Here is a 23,929-nt window from a genome sequence, read left to right on the forward strand (position 1 = left end):
CTCTCTCTCTCTCTCTCTCTCTCTGTCTGCTGTGCTCTGAAGTGTGGCCTGCTTCTAATTCTTCAGGATAAACTGAGCCTTTCAAAACAAGCTGTCTTTCTGACTTGAATATGTCATTTCTACGTTGGCAATAGTTCTGTAGTTCAATTTAAGACCTTTTAAGAACATATTGAATTAGTGTACAACAGATATTAAGGAGTCCCATAGTTTCTGTTTTTATCTCAATATATAAAACCCAAATCAACAAAACAAAACCTTAGACTAAGCTAAAGAAGAGGACAACACAAGTTAAAAGACAAAACAATATATTATTTTAGGATATTCAAAGAGTTGTTTAAGGCATAAAATGATGCCAATGGTTGAGGTTTTTAATTTTAAAGTCTTTAAGACCATTCAGAAGAAAAACCTGTTCATTGGAAATGTGTTATATTACCAAAACAAATTATAAGATGGGTAAGAAAAAAGCCGCAATATATTTTACAGTACATTAAATGTAGTGAATATTTATTGAACTAAAGCTTGCTAAATACATTCCTAAACACTGCCTCATAATACATGGAGCCAAAGCACTTTATAATAAACAGAGGTTACTATTGCGCAGGGACGTTCACAGACATTTTGAGGAGCCAGTTTATAACCAGGAAAAAAGTAGTAGTAGCCTAGTAATAATAATAATAAAATGTATAATACTGCAAAAGATGAAAATAAACATTCCTGATGATTGCTTGACTTAGATTAATCCTTCTGGTAAACAAAGTATTTACACACACACACACTGGTACTCTAACAGGATTACTCAACAGGGACAGACTGTGTATAAAGTCGGTCAACGGGGAAAGACGTTAGCGCGGCACGGCTCGGGTTCACTCCTGTCCTTCTTCACTTGTATCTGTCCTGCTTGTGTCTGTATCGCGTCCCGAGTCTCAGAAAGTTTATGAGGTTAAAACCGAGATCGATCAGAGGCTCAGATCTGAGTCTTCAGTTTTACTGTTAAAGAGCCTCAAGGCACGCAGTGAGCCGCAGCCGGACCGGAACTGAGGGCATTTGCCTTCAGAATAAAAGGATCAAACTCATGAGCACAGAGTTGCCCCAAAGTGTAGTTCCTACAGCGTAATGCTATATATACATGTGAGCATATTATACAAGAAATTCATTATGCAGAAGGTTCACATTTTAAGATGAGATATCTAATGTGATCAAATGATCGAATAGGAAAGGTTGATTTTAAGAAGCTCATCAGTTTTCTAGTCATTTTTTGGGCTGCTGTTACAACTGTACAATAAACGACAACAACAAAAACTTGCTGCAAACTTTATTATTAAACCCTACTTTTGTTTTTCAGATCATATGTACAACAAGAGTAGTGTTTCTCAATCTGTTCAGTTCCATGACCTTGTTTATAGATCCTTGAATTAACTCTTTCATATCGAAAAATTACCATACAGATATATTTGTATTGGTCCATGTATATAGATCTAAAGGGACATTGTTAAATCAAGATTATTTATGGTATATTCATTTATTAGCCTACTAAAGACCTCTGCTGTGACATAAGAGTCACAAATACATTGATAACATTGATAACATTTCTTGTAATGCTATTAGTTCCTACCATTATTACAATGAATAGTTCAACTCATATCCTATCTGATTATATTTATTTGTATTCTTACATTTACAAATATTGGTTGGCAACATTTGTTTTTCCTTTTCATTTACTTTTCAAAGTAATATATTATGTTGTAATAAAAATGTTCCCCCTTACATTCCAAATATTTTAAACTTAAACATGATCTGCTTGGACAATATTTATGTAATGACAATGTCAATTCGGCAAATTTAAATTTGACATGGCACAATCATGTCTGATTAATTGTTGTGGATTGATCAGCATTGGGTTCACTGTGGGGAGATTACCTGAATGTATCTACCCGCTAATTCCTCAAATGTGTGTGTGTATGTGTAACCCCTTCATCTAATTGTTTTCACACTTGGCTTGTGTATTACTAGTGGTCATGGGAAATACAATGCTGAGTGTGGTGCGATACGTTCAGCATGAACAAAAAGTGATTAAACAAGTGACTAGCTTTCTGTAGTCCGCAGCCCCAATTGAATTTTCCACTACATCCTTGTTTAAACTACAACAATTGTTGTCTACTGAGTCAAACCACGGGTCAAAGCACAGTTTGTCAAACTGATGTGGCACTAATGACAAGGAAGAATTCTGAATCCGGCACGTTAACACAAGATAAGAGAACAGAACATTTCAAACACGCAGGTTTTGAACTTGCACTGCTCTCATGGAATAAAATGTGATCAAGTGTCCGGGTTTAGTAACTGATGTTAATGGATGCCAGAAAATACTTACTTCCCCCGGTTAATAGTTTTGTTTGGGTATGTCAGAGGATGTCGCACCTTGTTAAAGCCCTGTGAGACAAATTGTGATTTGTGAATATGGGCTCTACAAAATATTATGTGATTGATTGATTGACCTACTACAAAATGTATTGTGCTAGATCTACAACAGCTTTCTCATGGAAAATAAAAACCAATCTGCAAATGACCTCTAGAAAAGGATTCATAGCGAGGCCTCTGCGTTTTATTTTGAAACCCAGGAGCGGAAGCTGCGTATTAATGCTCGTGTAACTTGACGCTGGAACCTGTCCGTGTCCTCAGTGAAATGCGGCTCCCTGGACTCTGCGCTGCTGGGCGCTCGCCTCACGCATGCTGAAGACCCCGGTTACGTAATGCAGTTTTTTTTTATGAATGACCCTGCGTTAAGAGACCGGCTCACTCAACGTTTCCCGACGTCCCACCCCCCCACCCGGTGGATTTGACTCGATCTCCGCATCGCCATGCAGTGCAACGGAATGGGAATCGGATGAGGTGGAAGCCGGATCCATCCTTAAGGGAGAAGGGACGACAGGAGGGACCGGAGCCTGATGCGGGACTCGGGGGCCAGCATGACCTACATACCACAGAGCTTAAGAGACCCGTCTCCAGGAACCGAGCTGCTGGTGCGCTGCGCGCCCTTTGCACCACAGTGAGAAGTGACCTTGACTTGCGTGTGACGGACGCAGAACTATGCACAAGATAAGTGAATATGTATCAGACCGGACAGACTGAATCATCCGTGCGGGACATGTCATAAGTAAAAATAGGTGCCATGTCCTAATATATGCGGAGACAGAGGCAATAAGCTTTTCGCGTGTTTTTTTTTTTTTTTTTTTTTTCATCTTCCGTGTCACTCTTGGGTCAAAGAGGAAACTATACGGTAAATCAATAATGCAGGTGGCCCGAGGCTTCTGGACACCCGTCTCCAATTCTAGCAGCTCAGCTCTTTAACCTTTGGCCTACAACTGACGAGGTCGGCACGTGTGCCAGGAGCAAAGGTCCAGAGAAGAGCAGGGCTGACAGGGAGGAAGGTAAATTCCTCCAGAGACTTCCAAACATGCTGTGAACTGTGGTCGTCAATAAAGTCGAGAGCCAAGCAATAAACACTGAAATACTTTGCCAGAAACTCAGAAGCTGATTTTGGATTTTTTTTCTTCGGGGGCTGTTAACAACACAAACGCTAGCAATCATGCTTCTGAACTGTGGTCAGCCATTACCTCTCCTGAGGCACACCGATGTGCCGCCTCGGGTCATCGAGAACTTCATCCTGACTGGCTACCGCTTCCCAAACTACAGCCTGAGGGATTGCCTACTCTCAGCATTCAGGCCGACTAATGAGACGGGCAACTTCTGGACCCACTTCCTGCCAGTCTTTGTCTTTTCTTACTATTTTGTGGATGTTTTTGGCTGGGAAGGCGCACCACCCCCCGATGCTCCGTTCTTCTATCCACTGTGGAACTACTTTATCGGCGTGCTCTGTCTCCTGATCGCTAGCAGCATGGCCCACCTGCTCAACTCGATGTCTCTGGTGGTCAGAGAAGTCTGCTTCTTTGTGGATTACGGCACAATCAGTGCATACACAGTTGGCTCATCGCTGGCGTACTACTACTACATACACCCTCGGGCGGGGATAGTGGAGACGGTAGGCCATAATAGTTCCCACATGGACCTGAGTCACAAACCTGCAGGGACCTTTTTTTCCTCCTATGTGATCCCAGATTTCAGTGTCTTCTTTGACATCCTCTACATCCCATGCGCATGTGTCGTGGCAATCTTTTGTGTCTTGTCGTGCTGCAACACTCGCCATAGGTGGCGAAAGCATCGATATGTCATCCGGACCTTTGTCTTCCTCCTCCCATTCCTCGTCTCTTCTACACCGATCTTCTATCGCCTCCTCACCCACTCGCCTTATTCCGCCGCCTCCTCCTCGTTTGCCGCTTCCACTTCCATGCCCAGCTTATTCTACCGCCACTGCCTCTGGCTGCTGGTGTCGGCAATCTTCAACATTAGCAAGTTCCCGGAGCGGCTGGCCCCGGGTTGCTTTGACATCTGGGGGCACAGCCACCAGTGGTTCCACTGCTGCACGTTCCTGTCCATCCTGGACGAGCTGCACATGATCAAGACGGAGGTGAGGGCCATCCTGCTCAGCCCCACTCTGCTGCTGCCCCCTGCCACCCTCTCCCCCCTACCTGGCCCGACCATAGCCAGCACTTACGGGGTGATGCTCCTCCTGCAGACCACCATCATCTCCATCATCGTGTGGTTCTCCTGGTGCGCCAACAGCATCTACGGACCTGAGAGGGACCAGCTAGCTAAGGAGCAGGTCAAGAAACGCCTGAAATGCCACTGATCTCACAGACGTCTTTTAAATCATGTCGGATGAGAGAGAATATTTGCACATGAATACAGAGCCATGCTACTAGCAGATACGCACAAGTCAAACAATTTCCCCCTCTCTTGAGAATGTTTTGAGCTGTCATGACGGGAAACTGGGGACACCGGGAGATGAGAGGATTATATTCTGAGCCCATCACAAGGGAGGCTGTCTGGTTGAGTGGATATTGAAGGAAGTTACCAGCTCTCTCCCCTGAGCTGTTCCAGCATGTTCCAACAGGATGCCTAATCAGTGGATATAATAACTTCCTCTCAGGGTTGCATACTCGAGGACAGAGGAAAGGAGGTGGTACCCAGGAGGAGGTCCCACATAACATTTGGGTAATATTGCGTCAAATTCGGCACGTGCATTTCGCGGAAGTTCTCCTTGAGTGTCCTGCTGTCACGTCCTTCCTCCTCTTGCACTTCCCCCCTCCCTCTGACCTAAAATGGTATCTTTTTGAAAATCCTCCGAGCCCATTGTTTCCCATTGAATGAATAATTTTGTAAGAGCATTGTTAAACAGAACCTTCCCTTCCTCCGATCTACTCACGCAGTCTCACTTCCTCCCCCTTTTCCCCTTGTGACCCTCACAGCAGGAAGTGCGGTCGGACTTGCAGACGTAACAGAAATAGCCAAGAGCTTGTATCAGCGGTAGAGTTAAGCACTTTTCAGGGTTCTGCCCTGTCATTAAGAAGCCATGCTCAGTTTCTGCCCTTAAGGGATGCATTCAACTTGCTCAAGCGTAGGGGGATGTTGTGCTGACATGTCCGACCTGCTGTTCAGATTGAATGTGATATGAATCTGCTGTTTTCCTAAACAGAAGAAGAAGCCTGTTGACTTCACTGGAGCACATGTAGGTGATATCAATCATTGAAAAATAGTTTGAAGCAGCAGTTCCAGGATGAATGCCTTTATTGTGTACATGACATAGGGACTTTTCATGTCATGTTACACGTACAGCAGCCTCTCAGAGCATAAGCCATACTTTAGAATAATGAGAGTTAAAATAATGGCAATATTGTAGTTGTATAATGTCACCAGGAACTTCTCTGGATAGAGATTTTTGCGCTCTACAGATAAACCAGGCTGACGGCTCACTTCGCAGTTTGTACCTCTTGTGTATCAGCATCAGTTTAAAAAAGAAAATAGAAAATACTGTCCCAGGCACCTCGGGGCTGCAGGCTCACACCCTGCTTGCACCAAGGTTAGATACCAACACTTGCTGAAACACCCGTGCTGACGTCTGCTTTTCTTTTCCTTCCTCTTTGATCCTTCAATTCTGCTGCTTGACCTAAACTGTGCAGGACCATTATTTGGGTGGCTAGCTATAAATCCAATTTATTGAGATGTTCTCTTTTACTCTCTGTGACTGCTCCAATTGTCTGAGTCAATATTTGTGTTTTAAGTAGATTTGTGATTTTATGAAAGAAGGGCAAATGTGTCATGTTTGCCAAGTAGACTAATTGGTCAGTTGTTTCCCTGATGAGAAGAAAACAAGATATATTATGTATGTAGCGCAGACTTATGTGAGTTATGGGCATTATGAGGTCCCCAGCATTCACTGATTCATTTACTGTAGTTTGATATAACAGTTTGTGCTCACTACCACTTTTTTGGCATTTTCATTTCTGCTTTGTCACATTTAAGCTGTTTTCAGACATGAACTCCGGAGACAGTCACGTTGTTGTGACTCTGCTTAAATGGTTTATTCCGGGACATTTCCTGACTATATTTGGCCCCGACATTGTAAAGAATTACTTTTACGTCACACTTTAACTTTAACTGTTGTCGATAAGTCATGTTCGTCTAATTTCAGAAACGTCACGATTGTTCGTTCTGCTCATATCTGCACACCCACTCGTGCTTCGTACACGTACACTTGCACAAGAGACAATGGTGAGAAGTGGAAGCTGAGTTGTGTGGTATGCACGATACTGGAATGAGAACACAGGGACCATATCAAGCGGTTGTAATAATCATGCTGTTATGATGCACTTTAAAGATTCTTCTATGTCCTCAACATGTTCCTTTTAAGGGAGTACTGTATTATTTCAGAGGTTCACCAGATAAAGACGCATCCGGTGTGAACGCGATGTTTCTACCTCAACACATTTGTTTTGTCACTGAGAAGAACCATCATTGAAACAGACTGTGGCTGCCAGACTTGAACTGTTGTTGCTGAAGAGTGTGAGTGAGAGTATGTGACTGTTAGACTTACAGACTGTTGTATCTTTCCAAGGGAAGCACTCAGATGTGACTGAAGAAAGACACTTACACATTATTTACATGCACTGGAATTATGAATTACTAGAGGTGGAGGTATACGTACTGTGTCTGTTCATTCAGAAAAAAAGAGAAAACCCTCCTCTATTAGCTTAATAAATGTAAATCTCACTAATATATGGATTATTAGAGCTCTATTGAATAAATTATGCAGAGAACTGTTGTCCTTGGGGCTCGTTATTCATTTCATTGTGTGGAAGTTTATTGGTTGCACCATCACAAGCCCCCGAACCAGCAGTGGCACAGTCGCAGCATCCTGGGTTTAGCTCTGCCCAGGTTGACTGGGATTGGTTAAAAAAATGCAAATACAAAACACCATTAACAGACTAAGCATTTAACTCTGAATACCTAACCTGCTAACATTAATCAGTTCAGTTCAGGCAATTGAAGTTAATTCAGCCATTTTACATAACCCACATGTTTTGTTTCCTGGTGTGTAATGAGCAGCACCGCTCACAGGGGTGGATCTAGGATTTGTTTTACATCAGGGGCCAAAGGGGGCCACAATTCACACCGAGGGGCCAATTTATATTCCCAACATCCGTGTACACTTCATGGTTCAATGAAGGGGAACTTTTTTTTTTTTTATTGTTGGACCAGAGCTTTGAGAACATTCACACATTGTTGCATATATTTTGAGAACTGTTCCTTGTTCAAGCACATTGAGTTCTTAAAGAAAAAAAACAAGAAGAAATTTGTTAACCAATTCAAATGACCTTTACTCCAGGAGCTGATTTGCATGTCAAGCGCTCCCTCAGCTTGTTGTACATGCATCTACCTGCATTCAACAAGAACATGTTGGATGTGAGTCGTGTCGTAGTTTTACTGGATGTTGGCACGGCCACATGTGACACATGCAGCTGGCTTTTTCTGTCCCAACTCCATCTCCCCCCAGACGCCCACTTCTCCCCCTCTCTCTTTTTACTCTGACGTCTAACTGCTAACTCAGTGGAGGCCTCAAACAGATGAGTCACTTCTCAAAGAGCAGAAGCTGATGAACGACGGCAAACAGAGGGAAACCTTTACATAAGTATGAAGAACAAACACGAAGAACTCATCCTACAATGTGTGCTCAGAATTCAACGGCCTCCATCTCGGTTTTCACTGTGGCAGCCAGGCAGAGTTCATCCTGCCCCCATTCACCAGGATCACTTTCTGTGTTTACTCTGCTCTCCGGCTGTTCCATCGGATTCTGAGCTGCATACTGTGTCAGGAAAGTGTACAGCGTGACACCCGATACATCTGCATTGTTTCCATTCAAATAAGCAAAACAGAGAAATACTCAAGGGATCACCCAGGCTTTGTTTTATAGGTGATTTCCTTGATCTGGAATTTTTTATTAAGCTGCTGACAAAAGCCTTTTACAAAAAAAAAAAATAACATTGATATTATAATTTTTACATTTTATCCTCAGTATATTCCGGTGGGGCTTCACAGTATGAAATTTGCCTCTAGAATTGTATTTGTGGCAGAGTGGAAGAATAGTGGTTCTAGATTTAATAATGCACTTCTCGAACATTGTCGGAGAAAACACTGCAGTTTCAGGGAAATCAATGCAAAACGTGTGAGATGAGATATGTCACATAGACTTTTATTATCTGTAACAACCTACAGGGAAAGGTTAAGGCAAACCAGGATGTCCAGGCTTCCTCCAGTTACACATATTGTAAATCTACAACGGGTTGTGTCTATGCACGACTTCAGCACCTGATGGCGCTCACAGCTCTGTTGCTTCATTTCAAAGCTGCATATGTAAACTCTTTAGGAGTTGTGTATGACTGAAATATCTAAATAGTGGCCAAGTTGACAGCATTTCATCAGATTTTTCATTTGTCAAATGTGTGGCATGAATCCTGCTCACAGCGCCCTCCAGTGGCCTATAATGACCACTTGGACTACACAGAAACTGTGCACACTCTTGGTAGGAAGTTTAATCTGAGACACATCAGCTGATCAGAGAGCTCTCCCTTCCCCTTCTCAAGTCAAGCTTTTAAAATAGTTCAGTGGATAGTGAAAGACAATGACTGGCAATCTTTAAACAGAAATCCATGATCAGTGAGAGCAGTGTCAATCGACTATTTATGGAACCAAGGGGCTTTCAGGGACTGTTTAAGGCTCTTACTCTCCAGTGTATTTAAAAAAAGGAAGAAAATAATTCCAATATAGCCTCATCAGTGTGTTATAGTTTGAAGTTTAGGGACTGCAGATGACATGAGCTTCAAGCTGATCACTATAACTACTTATTCTGGCCCCTTCTAAAATTACATTTCTTAAAAATAGACAAAGTTCAACAACAATGACAGGAAAATGGTTGCAAAACAAGTCTTTTATTCTGTTCATCAGTGTCCTGTGCTTCCATGCTTTTACATTGTAGAGCACATGGAACAGTTAGCAAAATAAAGGTTTGTCAGTCGATTAAAATTAAAGTGATCAAAGAACATGATCGGACATATTAAGTTATTAAGGCAGTTAATACGTTGACAAAAAGCAGCTTTGCGCTGGAATGTCTGGAGAACAAACAGGCATGTTTTCACTTACTACATCAAAGACAACGAGAAGAGGAAAGTTAATAAAAACCAGATCACCACAGGGGAAGATCCAATGAAAACAGCTTGCATGGGCTTAAACAACAATTAAATAAGAACCTTTACTGTACCACGTCGCCACAGTGTCTTTAGCTGGAGGAGTAACCAGAAGAATAACGTGCTCTCACACACGAGCTGTGCCTGAATCCTCCCCCTGTGACTTTACAGGTCCATCACCACTAAACAGTACTGTCTGCAACACAGACCTCAAATCCCCAACCCTGATTACCCCCCTAACCCTAAGAAACTAAAATCTATATAAAGATAAATTCTTATTATGAGGAAGCATTAAATTTAAATCTCTGTGTGTTAAAGAATATTTCTGCTTATTACAACTTGGCTCTTATTTGACTCATTCGCTACTCTAGTTTTTTTTATCGGAAACATAGCCTGAGATCATCATCATCATCATCATCATCATCATCATCATCATCATCATCATCATCATCATCATCATCGTCGCCCCTTCCTCTAGGTCAGAGGAATGGTCTGAAACCATCAGCTGGAATGTATATCACATCACCTGCCTACACTTATGCATGTTCGAATAGAGAGCAGCTAACGAAACAGGGACCCACTTGTAAAAGGTTAGCAGTCCTTGGTGGGACTGCAACGCCCACAGAACAGAAGTCTGTGGTGACGTGGCCCCGAAGCTTGACCTTCGTACCATAGACGTACAAATCCAAATTATTACAGGAAACAAAATAAGAGCCGAGCTGTAATAATCGTGGAAGCAGAAGAACTGCTGTCTCTGAAGGTGCAGGTTGGAATATCGTTCTTATGACAGTGAAATACAGGAGGATATTAGGCGACATTTTACTCATGGCTTTTTTTAAATCAAGCATCACCCTACCTTGCATATCTCTACTAACAATTCACATTTCACCTGCAGTTAATTCCTTCCTCCTGTGTGATTCAGACATGACTCGTAGCAGCGTTCTCAACAATGAGAAGATAGTGTTTCTGTGAATGGCTCATTGCACTGAACGTTCTGACTCATTGAACTATTCCTGGACGGTATGTTTTTTGTATTAGATTATTACCATGTTGGACTTGAGCTCAGAGTTGCAACAGATTGCTGCAGGTTAGTTCTCAGACATCTTGCGGATCATGTAGTTGAGGATTCCTCCGTGGTGGAAATACGCCAGCTCCACGTCGGTGTCAAATCTCATCCGCACTTGGAATGTTTTCCCGTTGTCGAGCTGTGAGGGCGGAAAGAGACATGAAGCGTCACGTGACACAGGAAAATTGAATCTGACCCTGATCCCCGACGAACTGTCCTCGACTAACCTGGACGTCGACGAGCATCCTGGGAGTGAGCTGCTTGGGCATGGTGATGGTGTAGCGCTCTCTGCCGGTGAGCCCCAGACTGTCAGCTGTGACTCCCGGTAGATACTCCAGGGGAATCACTCCCATCCCCACCAGGTTGCTGCGGTGGATCCGTTCATAGCTCTCGGCTATAACGGCCTTAATACCCTAAAAGAACAATGAGGAGATTCATTCTTTTAAACACTTTACAAGCGTTTCTCAATTTTTCGGTTAAATCCCGGTCTCAGCCACTGTAAAACATAAATCTGGCCAACTAAAATGACAGAAACAATCATTATTTAAGTATATTTTTGGGGCTTTTAATTTGATAGGAAGGAGAGCAAGCCATAAAGGGGAGGGGGGGGGGGGACAGCTGATTACATTTGTGAATAAATATGATAATTTCTTTAGAACCAATTCAATTATTTTATCAACTATGTACAAGAGACTGAAACACCATTGTCAACAAGTTCAGTCTTGATCTAAGTTGTTTTTTTATTATTTCAATTTTTTTTATCCAAATCATTGAAAACTGGTTTAAGAGTCCAGTGTCAGCTACAAATTGTGAACGTGTGATCCTCACCAGTAGGAAGGGTCCTTTAGCTGCCCAGTCTCTGGAGCTGCCGGAGCCGTACTCCTTCCCGGCCAGAATGAGCAGGGGGACACCGGACTGCTGGTACCTCTCTGCAGCATCAAACACATCCAGCTGCATAGAGAGGAAGACAAATGAAACTCAGTGTATCCATGTGAAGCATTAATGAGGTCTTAGCTCTGAGCTAACACACAAGTGTCAATCTAATGCCCCTCTACACTGTGTAATGTCCGTGATCCTGCCGTTCGGCTTTTGGTGAAATATTATGTATCATGTGTTATTATGTGCCAAGTCATGCCGCCTGGTTCCACCACAGGAGCTGTACCTCCTCATTCACAGTGACGGTTGGTAACTTTTTGGTGTGAATCCAGTTAAAAATCTGGATCTAGTGAATTGATTCCATCCTAGTTGCATTTGTAATGGAGATTTTTGCAAAGTAAAAGGATCACGGTCTTTCTTAAGTTTGTCCATTTTTACCCTTAAGTTTATTCAAGTCCCTCATTTTGGGACAAGATGGCCCACACACTTCCTTTCACTTATTTCTGAAATGGACAGAATATGGACGCAGGCCTTCTTTGTTCTCCAAAGCAGTGAACTATGAATCTCACAATGTGATCCAGGAGATGAAGATTTCATTGTGTTTGTCTCCAAGTCACCCTGTGTATTGGGGCTTTTACAAAATCCCATGGGTTACAAACTCATTATTCTGAAAAGAGGCCGACAGCAGAGAGGAAAGCAACTCTCTGGAGAGTTCAGAGAATGAGGTGTTATATGCTGACCGTTTCTCCTGTGGGCAGGTGAATGGTTTGAGGCGCCTGCTTGTTGAGGAACTTGTTGAAGAGGCGGATGTTTGCGAACGTCCCTCTGGCCATCACCGCGTCATTCCCTCGACGGGAGCCGTACGAGTTGTAGTCACGGGGAGTCAGACTGGTCACAACACAACAGAGTGGAGCCCAAGGTGTTTACACGCAGTTCAGATGCAAGGTTTACATTCAGCCTAGTCTAATGGTTGATCGTGCTAAGTTTGAATGCTGAACACAAGCTGCTATTTTTCACTGCTTTTCTGGATGTACCACAACATAACTCTGATATCAGGTAGGAGATGAAGGACAACGACACGCTAGTTGTTCCAATGTTCCCTGTGCAGTGCATCATAAGTCAAGGTTTCTTGATGAAATCACAGTTTATGGATCTTAAGACAGAGATTTGTCTCATTGTTGTTGCCTCTTAGTTTGACATGTTCGTGGGACTCATTGAGCAAAGCAAGGTAACCTGCACAGACTGCTGCCACAGCCTGAAACAGTGAGATCTCTCACCCTCTGCTGGTCAGGTAGCGTGCTGCAGAGCTGTTCCTGGCAATGTTCCCTGCAGGAGAGATGTGGTCTGTGGTGACTGAGTCTCCCAGGTTCAGCAGCACGCAGGCATCAATTATGGATCCAGGAGAAGGCAGCGTCATGGTCTGAACAACAGAAAGGATAAATAGACATAGAACATGAACATGAAACTGTAGATGAACAGAGGTGATACTCCTCAGACTAATGAACAGAAAAGAAGCTTCATTAATGTGATCATCAACACCAGTAAGAACATATTCATACGGCCACCAGTCAGGTGGTGAAGCTCGACTGCTTCAACAGAATCATGTTGTAATACAGACACTATTAGACAACAGATAATGTTAACATCAACCTGCCATGAGATGTTTTTTTTTAAATCATATCTTGGACTCATTTATTTGAGACAAAGTAAAAAAAAATGGATGAAATCAAGCTCGCAAACTAACATTAGATGTGTTTTCACCTCAGAAATATTCTGTACTGTTATTCTACTCGCTGGAACATATTTGTGTGTAATGTTCACACAATTAAAAACATCCACACAAGTTTGTCTCAAGCACTTTAGCATTGGATTGAGCATTTAAGCATTTGGAGCTTGATTCCAGTGCAAAGTGCATTTTCAAACTCTGCTTTGCTTTTAAGAGTGTGTCACTGAAAAACATTGGGGAAATGATGATGTCACAGTTTATCACATATGCCCACGTTTTTTTCGTGGAATGAGCATGAACCTAAAACAACAAAAATGGCAGCTGTATAACCGTTTCTCTACATCTGGTTAGTGCTGCTAGGTCTAATCTCTAAGCTAAATTACTGGCAAAAAATGACATTTAATGAGACACTTGGCAGCCATGAACTTTCCCGTATTTAACAGAGGTGGGAACTGAAAATTTGTTTCATAACTTAGGGAAGATTTGTATTATTTACCAGACCATCGAAGAACGGTGGTGGCTTAATGTAAGTCGACTCGGGATCCCAGGTATACAGCTTGTCGGAGGGAGCAACCAGGGCGTTCCAGCGTTCATTCACTTTCTGTAACAACACAATCAGTAAAAGTCATGTCAGTAATGTCTTTATCAAGTTGCATGCATGCTGTCCCTTAAAAAACTCAGGATAAAACTACCTCAATCTTCTCATAGATTTCTTTAAACATTGATGGAATGACGTAAACTCTCTCCACAGCCTGGATCTCCTCTCGTGTGGGCCAGATGTCCCTCAGGAAGATCTCCTTCCCTTCAGAGTTTGTGGCTGCATACGACAAGAGAACAACGTTTAAAGAGACTGGTGGTTCAAGCACAGTAACTGGTTTCACCTGAAAAGTTCAATTAAAATGTAAATTCTGTCACAGTGGCTTATCTGATGACATTTAACTGATAATTAAAAGATTAACAGTAAATACAGACTATTCAGATAAACCATATTCAGACAAATTAGCCTGTTTGGTGCTTCCAGTGTAGACAGCAGGACCAGGACCCCATCTACTGCTCGTGTACAATCCGACTAATTTCTTTTTATCAAATGTTTCTCCACACAAAACAGACAAAGTGAGTGTTTTTGGTTTTACTCTCCACACAGACCGTTTACCTGCAGGCAACCAGAGCCTGGTCAAACTAGAAACTGAAACCAGAGGGCTTCCTGCCCAAACAACTTGTTTCTCACTAACAGATTCTGTATACTCACGTGGAGAATCGGTTTATAAAAAGTGTTTAAAATAGTGCGATCAAATGGAAAGATCTGCTGCTAACACTGTTATTTAAAAGAAATAATGTAAAAACTCAAACAATCCAAACACAATCTAATAGCACTGCTTGTGAGAAACAACTTAGTCTTTAGATTCTACATGGGACTCTAAAAATTGATAATATCTGTAAAAGGCCAAAAGTTTCACTGGATTTTTTCTCATAATGCACCAAACTCTGTGGCTCAGACTGCCTCCCTCCCAAACTGTGCATCACCACTGAACTGGCTCTGAGCTGCTGTATCAGCCTTCAAAAGACTTTATTGTCTAAAAATACATCCTTGGTTTTCCGATGAGTCCCTGTAGTGTGTATGATTCACTGATAGGCCATGACCAATCTGTGTAACTAGCATGCACAGTGACGTGTATGCCTGAGGAGGTTGTTAGTCACAACTAACCAACCATGAGCAGCTACTGATGGGTTCTTCGAGTGGCTAATGGAAAAGCACAGAAGCTGGCTGTGTTTTTGTTTTTTAGATGGTTACAATGCCGCTTACGGACATACACTGTACTCTGGATACCCTCCTGAAATGATTCACTATTAAGTTAACAAGTGAGAACAAAGGAGGGGGTTATGTTGGCTGTCTAAGAACTCACCAATGGGCTCCTTATCAAAGTCGATCCTCACGGTGCCTGCGATAGCATAAGCGAGGACGAGTGGTGGAGAAGCCAGGTAGTTCGCTCTGGTGTTGGGGTGGACTCGCCCTTCAAAGTTTCTGTTTCCTGACAGGATACCTGCAGCAACCAGATCTCCCTGAAACACAAAGGTGTGTGTAATAAGAGTGTTCTATAAAATATTCTATGTATTCATGAGTTCGAATGTTTATCTCTTTATTTACAGGCAGCAGTTTTCCTATTACCATAAGGAGAAACAGTAAGGCACACTAGAAAGAGCTACAGACTCTGCAGAGGTGACGTGAAACTGTAGAGATGTAAACCAAAGGTACCTGTGTGATGGCTTCCACCACTGGCTCTGGGAGCGGCCCACTGTTGCCTATACACGTCATGCAACCATAGCCAACAACCTCAAAGCTGTGAGGAAAGACAAGGGAATGAATGAGTTTCATGTTCACCTGCCTGCAGTGTGGTGATACACTACAGTGTCACTACAGTGATTTTACTCTACTGAAAAAAGCAAAATCCGTCTCTGTTGAAAAAAAAATTTCTTCCTGACGTACACACTAAATTTCTTTGGGACTATTTTTTGAATTTCAAGTTCAATTGACTATCACGACAAAATAGTAAGGTTTATGACTTAGTCTGTGTACATTTAGCAGGGGCTCTAATAGCAAAATCATAAAGGTTTGAATCCACCTATTGAAATCCAAATTGTTTATTGAATCTAAGTTATTAATAATTAAAACAGACCGTCTGTAGCATCAATGAAATGAGCAGCAAATACCAACAAGTGCACCTCATTCAATCAAATATAGATGTCTGATTTAACACTTACATACGAGTAGTGTTGAGATAATTGATCCATACTGACAATCCCTAATGTGCACTTATGTTAACTGCAATATTCTAAAGATACAGTGTCATTACATTCAAACAACACAATTATTTATTTGGAAGACACACAAAAAAATGATCTGGGATCACTGTAACAACAAAAGGAGCAGAGGGAGTGAGAGCCGCCTACCCCAGCTGAGAGAGGTAGTCCATAACACCGCTCTCCTTCAGGTAGTAGGTGACCACTCCACTGCCAGGTGACAGGCTGGTCTTAATGTACGGCTTCACACTCAGACCACACTCTATCGCCTTTTTAGCAAGAAGTCCTGAAAACAAAAAACGTATTAATACTCATTAACTCTCTCAAGTGAAAAGTAACAAGTTAAAAAAACAAAACGTAATAAATTCCACGAAGAGCAATCTACCCACCGGCTCCCAGCATGACAGAGGGGTTGCTGGTGTTGGTGCAGCTGGTGATGGCAGCGATAACCACTGAGCCGTGGCTAAGCGTGTACTCGTTGCCATTGAACTGGAAGGGCACTGCAGTGTTATGATGCTCAGGGGCCACTTGGAAACCCTTGAAACCTTGCTACACACATTAAAAAACACAAAGTAGAAATCTTTTTGAAGTACTGAAAGTAGCAGCACTTCAGCCACAGACATCAAGGAATAGGTGGGAAAAATTTAGTTAAGTTTTCAGGCCAAAATGGAGAAAAGCTTGTGTGTATATAGGCAGATTAGTGTTGATGTACTGTAAACATTAAAAACTGTACAGGTATATCTACCTTTGCTCCCAGACACGATTCAAAGTCTGTTTTCATGTCAGAAACAGCAATTCTGTCTTGGGGTCTTTTGGGACCACTGCAGCATGGGACCACTGTACTCAGATCCAACTCCACCACCTGTTAGAGAAAGAGACCCACTTCACACCTGGTATCGACATCTGCCTCCAGTGATCTGGGGCCTGATCCATAACAGTTGCGTACCCATCTTTCAGAGGCCATTTTGTGCATTAACCACGTCTCTCGCAAATATTGTAAATACAGTTATTTTGCTGATGTTCTCAGTTACACATGCCATTTGTTGCTTTTCTTCTTCTTCTCATCGTTTGATACCATGATTCACCATCATGGAATATGAGGCAGATTCACATTTCCAGGGGTAATGTGATTTAAAAAGGAAACATTGACTTCAGGTGTGCAAAATGTAATAAATTAATAATCTTTTCTAGCGGAAGCCATTTATGGCTTTTGTGCACATATACACTTTTAGTCTGAATCCTACGCACTGTTTTATAAATAACTTTGTCAGTATGTCAGATAAACACAAGTCAAAAAAATAAGCTACCTTTCCAGTGTGCTTACTGGCTGAACAAAACTTCATCATGATGTTGAAAACTTAATATGTTATTACCATAACGATATTTCAGTGCTGTCTATGTCCTGTACACATTGAAGAGTTGACAATAAAGCTGACTTTGACACAGACCTGAGTGAAATCTGGATCCTGAGCGACATCAGTGTAGTCCCTGAACATGCCCACAGCCTTCAGGTACCTTGTAATGTAGTCCAGCTTTTCGGCATCTCGCCCTGAATCAAGTCAAGAGAGACAAAATAATTAACATAATCACCGGTGATAAACCAAAGAAGGGTCTTAAAATATCTAATATTTGTATATTCAATAGAGGAGAAGCAATGTGTGAAGAAATGTCATTCAGTTTTGCTCAAACACTGAAATTATCAAACGAAGCTGATGATACAAATTTCCCAAAAACATATCCACAACACGATGTGGGTATTTAATAGAGCTAAACTTGCTAAAAGCCAAAAAGGCTTCATTTTCATTTGCCACAATAAAGGAATCCAAATTGACAGTATGGTGTGTTGCTGTAACCATGGTTAAGTTAAACATCACAAGCACCAGAGAATTATAACTGGGACCCTTGTATCTATCATTTATACAGAAATATGTATAACGAGATTTCTCAATGTTCCATGTACACACAGATCCCAAATATAATCAAAACTGAGTCCTGAGTGAACCAAGTATTCAGGACGACTTCAATTCTCACCTGTCTGTGCAAGGTACTGAATGCTGACGTGGTCCACGGGGAAGAAAGCTGCGGTGGCTCCGTACTCTGGACACATGTTGGCGATGGTGGCTCTGTCAGCGATGGACAGCTGAGCCACACCCGGGCCGAAAAACTCCACAAACTTCCCCACTACGCCCACCTGGCGGAGGTGCTGAGGGCACAGGGGTGAGGAAGTTTACGGTGAGAGCGAGACTACACGTGTTGCATTGCCGGGGCTGCGTGAAAACTGACTGTAATTACCTTTGTAACCGTGAGGACTATGTCTGTGGAGGTGATGAGTTTTTCCGGGGTCCCGTGCAACTTGTATCCCACCACTTCAGGCAGAACCATGCTTATTGGCTGACCCAGCATCACAGCCTCCGCCTCAATTCCACCCACACCTGAAGGTTTGAAAATGAAGATTTAATAATCACACCGCAATTCTAGCAACTGTCACATTATCATTAGCCAACAGCTTATCCATTGCACTGTATCATTAAATGAAAGGTGTTGCAGAGTGCAACTTTGTAGAAAAAATTATGCTGCTGGCAAACAACTATAGTTGGAAAATAACAAAGAAGATTATGATGTTGGAGATCAGAGAAGGTTCCTTTTGACCTGCTGACCAAGGCTCCGACAACAAGTGACATGTTTGAGGAGGAAGACAATCTCGTTTTTGTTGTGTTTATAGGTTATTCAAAAAAATGTATGCTTAGGAAAATTAAATTATTTATTCATGTTTATCAACTTCAGAAGTGAAGATATGGAAGCTTTTGTAATGTTTGTGATTCACTCAGCTTTACAGAAACCCCTCAGGTTTTGTGTGGTGGTTTTTAGTCTTAGCATTGGGTCTTAATGAGTTACAGTTTTAAATTCTTTGAAGTCCTGTGTTGTCAAAATAAACCAAATAACCACCTATATCTGCTTAAAGATAGATAGTAATAGATAGTAGCCAGCTCTGTGGGTCATTAAAATCAATTAAATGGTAAATGATTTTGTATTTATATAGCGCCTTTCTAGTCTTGATGACCTCTCAAAGCGCTTTACAGTACAGTTTTACATTCACCCATTCAGTACATTCATACGGTGCATCTATTTGCATCACTTTGTTATTCTATGGGGGGGCCATTCAGGGTTCAGCATCTTGCACAAGGACACTTCGGCATGCACATGGGTCAGACTGGGGATCGAAGTGCCGACCTTCAGGTTGGAGGACGACCACTCTACTCCTCAGTCACAGCCATCCCAAGTGTAAATACCAGGAAGCTTGGATATTAAGACGATATCCCTTATAATTTCTCTTGACTGGAAAACACTACTGACCATCACATCTTACACTATTTATCTATATAACCCAAAGCTGAGTATGACATGTGGAAAAGGTAATAGAAGAGCAGTTCATGACAAATTATTGTTGAACCCGATTGTCTCACCCCAGCCGAGGACACCCAGGCCATCAATCATGGTGGTGTGGGAGTCTGTGCCCACCAGGCTGTCGGGGTAGAAGAACCCATCGTACTTAAAGACCACTCGGGCCAGGTACTCCAGGTTGACTTGGTGAACGATCCCTGAACCAGGAGGTATGATTCGCATGTTCCTGAAAGCTTTAGAGCCCCACTGGGAAGAACAGGGAATATATTTTAGGTGCTCAAGGAAAAGCCAAAAGAGATATGAATGCCTTGTATAGGGTTGTTTAATTCTTTATACCTTCAGAAACTGAAATCTTTCTCTGTTGCGGTCAAACTCCAAATCCTGGTTTTTCTGAACGCTGTCAGACCTTAGGGAGAAAAAGAGAGGAGATGATCACTGCTTAGCTACCTGCAGAATAACCCAGCTTCTATGATCTGATGGTAGAAAGAGTCTGATGAGCCTGGCCTTACTTCCTGTTGAAGTCCACTTGGATGGAATGATCGATGACGAGGTCAGCGGGGCAAACTGGATTTATCTTCTCTGGGTCACCGCCAAGCTTCATCACCGCATCACGCATGGCAGCAAAGTCCACCACAGCAGGAACACCACTGTGAGGAGGGTGAAGGCAGGTCAGAGTGAGTCTCCATTTTCATCATTCAGATATATTTCATCATCAGTCAACTAAGGATAATGTAACAAGCGTGTCAGGGCTGGGTGATATCACCTGACATCAGGATCATCATGGACAAATGTCACATAATCTCACAAATAATGATAAATGGAGCTTTATCGTTTTTTATTACACCAAAGCAATTCTTGCCTTCTTGTGTATGAGTAACCTGTAGATGACAAACCGTATCTTCACGGCTGCACCATTTTCTACACATCTTTAAGGAGTACCAACTTTTAAATATAAACAATCTTTATTTCGTCACTGTCAACAAACCGTGTGAAAGTTAACAATACACCTCTCAGTATCCTCGTCTGTGGGTGAAAGCCCTAAATTCACTGGATCCTACAGATGATCAAAGTTTTTATAATTAGGTCCCATACAATAGCTTAATTAGAAACTTTTTGAGCTGATCACAGAATTTTTAACAAACATTACTCAAATAGGAGTTAAATTGGGGACTATTTATAGCAGTGGATTAATTTGTTGCAGTGAGTACTTCTGTCAGCAGGGCAGTGTGTGGTTAGAGAGAGTAGCATGTCACCCAGTACAACAGAGGGGTGATTTTTGGACAACCACAGAGCTCTATAGCCCAGAGATACACATGCACATACTTGGTAGACAGATCAGTTCATTGTTGGTTTCAGTTAAAGCGGCGTCCGTAAGAGCACTGGATCCTACATTTCCCATAATACATCTACATATCCTCTGGAGATCCTTTGTGCTTAATAAAAGACCCCATCTTTACAGAGGCCACACATTCATACATTCATTCACATAACAGTATGGTGATATAACTTTGACATGGGCAGCATGACAACGCTTGACAAAGCTCCTCTTAAACCGCCCCTTACATATGAAACTATTGGGAGTTCCCTATCAAAGTTGTGTGTGTTCACAAAACACACAACAGTACTTTCACAGACAACTCACTGACATCCTGATACAGAGGAGGAGCGTGGACATACGTGAAGTCCTGGAGGATGACACGGGCCGGTCTGAATGGAACCTCCACAGTTTGAGTCTGGGTCTGCTTCCAGTTGAGGATACTTTCCACATCGGAGGTCTTCACCAGAAACCCATCACAGTTGCGGACGGCTGACTCCAAGAGTACCCGGATGGAGAACGGCAGACGTTCTGAGCAATAGAGGGACAGTGAACCTCTATGAAATACCTGCTGTTATAACTATACAACTACAATGACAAGAAGTTTGGATGTTGTTACCATATCGGCTGTCTTGAAGTTTGGAGAGATTGAAAAACTGCTGCTTTGGGTCGTCTGGGTCCAGGGGCTCAACAATATGTTGAAAAGGATTATTCGCAGTCGTAGCCATCCTTCTCTATGTCTCAGTATGAATCTGAAAGAAGAAATACAGGCCTGTTTTTAACACTGTACAATAAATACACCAGCGTAACACAAAATAAACACAAGCAGGGTTGTAGAGTATTTTCTTTTACAGATTATATAGAGGGTTTGTCACAAGGTTCAATCTAGAATCCTTCATATTCAGTGTGGAAATGGATTAGCCTCGTAACAGTGGAGTCCACGCAGGAAGGTGGAGCTGAGGGTCAGTGAACTTTTTGTCCTTGGCTCTCGAAGCTTACATAACTAAATCCCCCTTTTGCGGTCTGACGAAACCTTATGCGGCGAAACGTGCGGCGGCTTGTCGAAGAAGCTGAGCCTCATAAATCTGGTTGTACTGCCGGTGAAAGAGCGAGAAAGAGAGACCTTAACTGTCAGCAGTATGGCCCTGGATTTCCTGAAAGTCCACATAGTTTACAGGTTATCTCGGAATACAGGCTATTGTTGCTGTGCTGCAGAGTGCAAGGTCTAGTTATGATACTGACGTTAACTGTGTGATATAATGTGGCCGCGGCAACAACCATCCCTGTTTTACCATGAGGACATGAGTTCAATAGCAATAACAATGTTGTAGTAACTATGAAGTATAAGTAGGTGTACTGATAATGGCCCAAAAGTGTCTATAGTACTGAATATTAAAAGCTATTATAATGTCACGTGAGACTTGTAGACATGTTCATGAAGTCACTGGCCAGATGTCTCCTGATATAAAAGGGACATTTATTCGATTGTATGACTGACTGTGATCGGAGCCTTAATTTATTTTTTATTGCATTCCTATAAGTTAAGTATCAAACAGTTGCGAGACTATTACAGAAACACCTTTGACCCAGCACATGTGGAACATTTGAATGGGAATCGTAACTACTGTCACATAAACAACTTGTGTGGAGAAAGCCAACTGCTGTTCATCCTCAAGCTCCCATCAGGTTTTCTTCATGCCTCCCTGATCCCAGTTTCTCCTCCCTCGGTCATTTTGACGTAGGCTAGCATTAGCTGCTTTGGCAGAGTTTTACAGCTAACAACGCACTGGTTTTGAAGGACCGCTCGGGCAATGGAGAAACGACCCGTCCTAAGCGTGTGTAAGCGTTTACCTCCCGTACAGTATATTCACATTAATTTGAATAGATGTATACATGTTTAAAATGCCACAGTGACAGTTAGCTAGCTTACAGCTCAATTAATCTGCATGACAGCACAAGCCGGATGCTCCTACGTTACCTGCGTAAGACTGTAGGAGACCGTAAATGAAGGAATGAACTCAGGTCAGATTTAATAACTTACTTGTGTGTGTGTGCAGCTCCAGGGACACTACAGAGAACCACCGTGTATAGACTGTATATGGCTGCTGCTGTGCGTTGTGTGACTCCAACCCGAGGTGGAAGAGGAGCCATCGATATCCTGACTCTGATTGGTCTATCATGCTACTGCTTCCTACTCCGAGCCATTGACCAGGTTTCATTCATAAAGCTAAGCCAATCAGAGGCAGGATGTGGGCGGGTCTTCTTCCACGTCGGGTGGGACAAAATAATACTGTTGCTTCCTTCTTCTTCTTCATTTTCTTCTTCTTCTTCACGGTCGTTTTATAACCAGTTTACACTTGTTTTAGCGCTACACAATGGACCGGGGTGTTTAACATAATACATACATATATATATATAATTATATTATTTTACAGTATTTTATTTTAAACAGAACAAGAAAAAAATATTCATAGGGTTGTATACAATGACATACAGAAATATACAAGCAAGATTAATCATTTAAACATCCTTTTTGTGTTTATTATCTGGAATGTGGGTTAGTATATTGTTTTCAATGCCCAAAAATGTGCAAAAATTTCAAAAGCAATTCAAATCACATTAAATAAAAAATACCATTCATGTCCCGATAGCAACAATAAATAAAGTAATCTGGGGGAGAAAATGAAACAAATGCCCTGTTGCCTTTGCAGGAAAATAATAAACACAACCAATCATTTGACTGACTCCAAGATATGTTTTTTTTGGGGCGTAGCTTTGATGAGAGTGCCAATGGGAGGGGGTGGGATGTCTAAGTTGCATATTTTCAAAGTGTAGCCTGTTCTAGGATTACTAACCTGAGCTTTAAAGATGGAATTTTTGCATACCTTCCCTCATTTTGAGCCTTTGCATTCATTCCCTTTCCACAAGCTTTAAGAACAGGATATGGTAAAAAATCTAATTGGACGGAGTGAATTACTCTGCTCTTGCAATATGTCAACGTTAACTCAACCCTTCTATTCCTCAGGATAATTTCCCCTCATTTAAGCTTGCATTGCAGACACTGGTGATTTTTAAATAAATTCAAATAGCCGGGGACCGTTCGAGATCCA

The 23,929-nt window shown here is 42.1% G+C and overlaps 2 protein-coding genes across 2 annotated transcripts; one reads left to right on the forward strand and one right to left on the reverse strand.

Annotated features, from left to right (window-relative positions):
* The first annotated feature begins 2,696 nt into the window (after window positions 1-2,696).
* Window positions 2,697-7,216, forward strand: paqr9 (progestin and adipoQ receptor family member 9). Its single transcript, XM_062384451.1, has one exon. It carries the CDS (start codon window positions 3,584-3,586, stop codon window positions 4,742-4,744), a length of 1,161 nt encoding a protein of 386 aa, XP_062240435.1. The 5' UTR covers window positions 2,697-3,583; the 3' UTR covers window positions 4,745-7,216.
* Window positions 7,217-9,361: 2,145 nt separating this feature from the next.
* aco1 (aconitase 1, soluble) lies at window positions 9,362-22,947 on the reverse strand. Its single transcript, XM_062383983.1, has 21 exons — window positions 22,861-22,947; window positions 21,439-21,571; window positions 21,182-21,350; window positions 20,014-20,151; window positions 19,841-19,910; window positions 19,567-19,750; window positions 18,395-18,534; window positions 18,134-18,305; window positions 17,551-17,651; window positions 16,848-16,964; window positions 16,492-16,651; window positions 16,253-16,388; window positions 15,558-15,642; window positions 15,208-15,364; window positions 13,996-14,120; window positions 13,800-13,904; window positions 12,855-12,997; window positions 12,318-12,465; window positions 11,530-11,652; window positions 10,929-11,114; window positions 9,362-10,840 (listed from the first exon to the last, which is right to left on the reverse strand). The coding sequence occupies exons 2-21, from the start codon at window positions 21,545-21,547 to the stop codon at window positions 10,724-10,726; spliced, it is 2,685 nt and encodes an 894-aa protein (XP_062239967.1). The 5' UTR covers window positions 21,548-21,571; window positions 22,861-22,947; the 3' UTR covers window positions 9,362-10,723.
* Between the last annotated feature and the right edge of the window lie 982 nt (window positions 22,948-23,929).

The sequence above is a fragment of the Platichthys flesus genome, chromosome 24 (assembly GCF_949316205.1).
Source record: "Platichthys flesus chromosome 24, fPlaFle2.1, whole genome shotgun sequence".
Classification (NCBI taxonomy): domain Eukaryota; kingdom Metazoa; phylum Chordata; class Actinopteri; order Pleuronectiformes; family Pleuronectidae; genus Platichthys; species Platichthys flesus.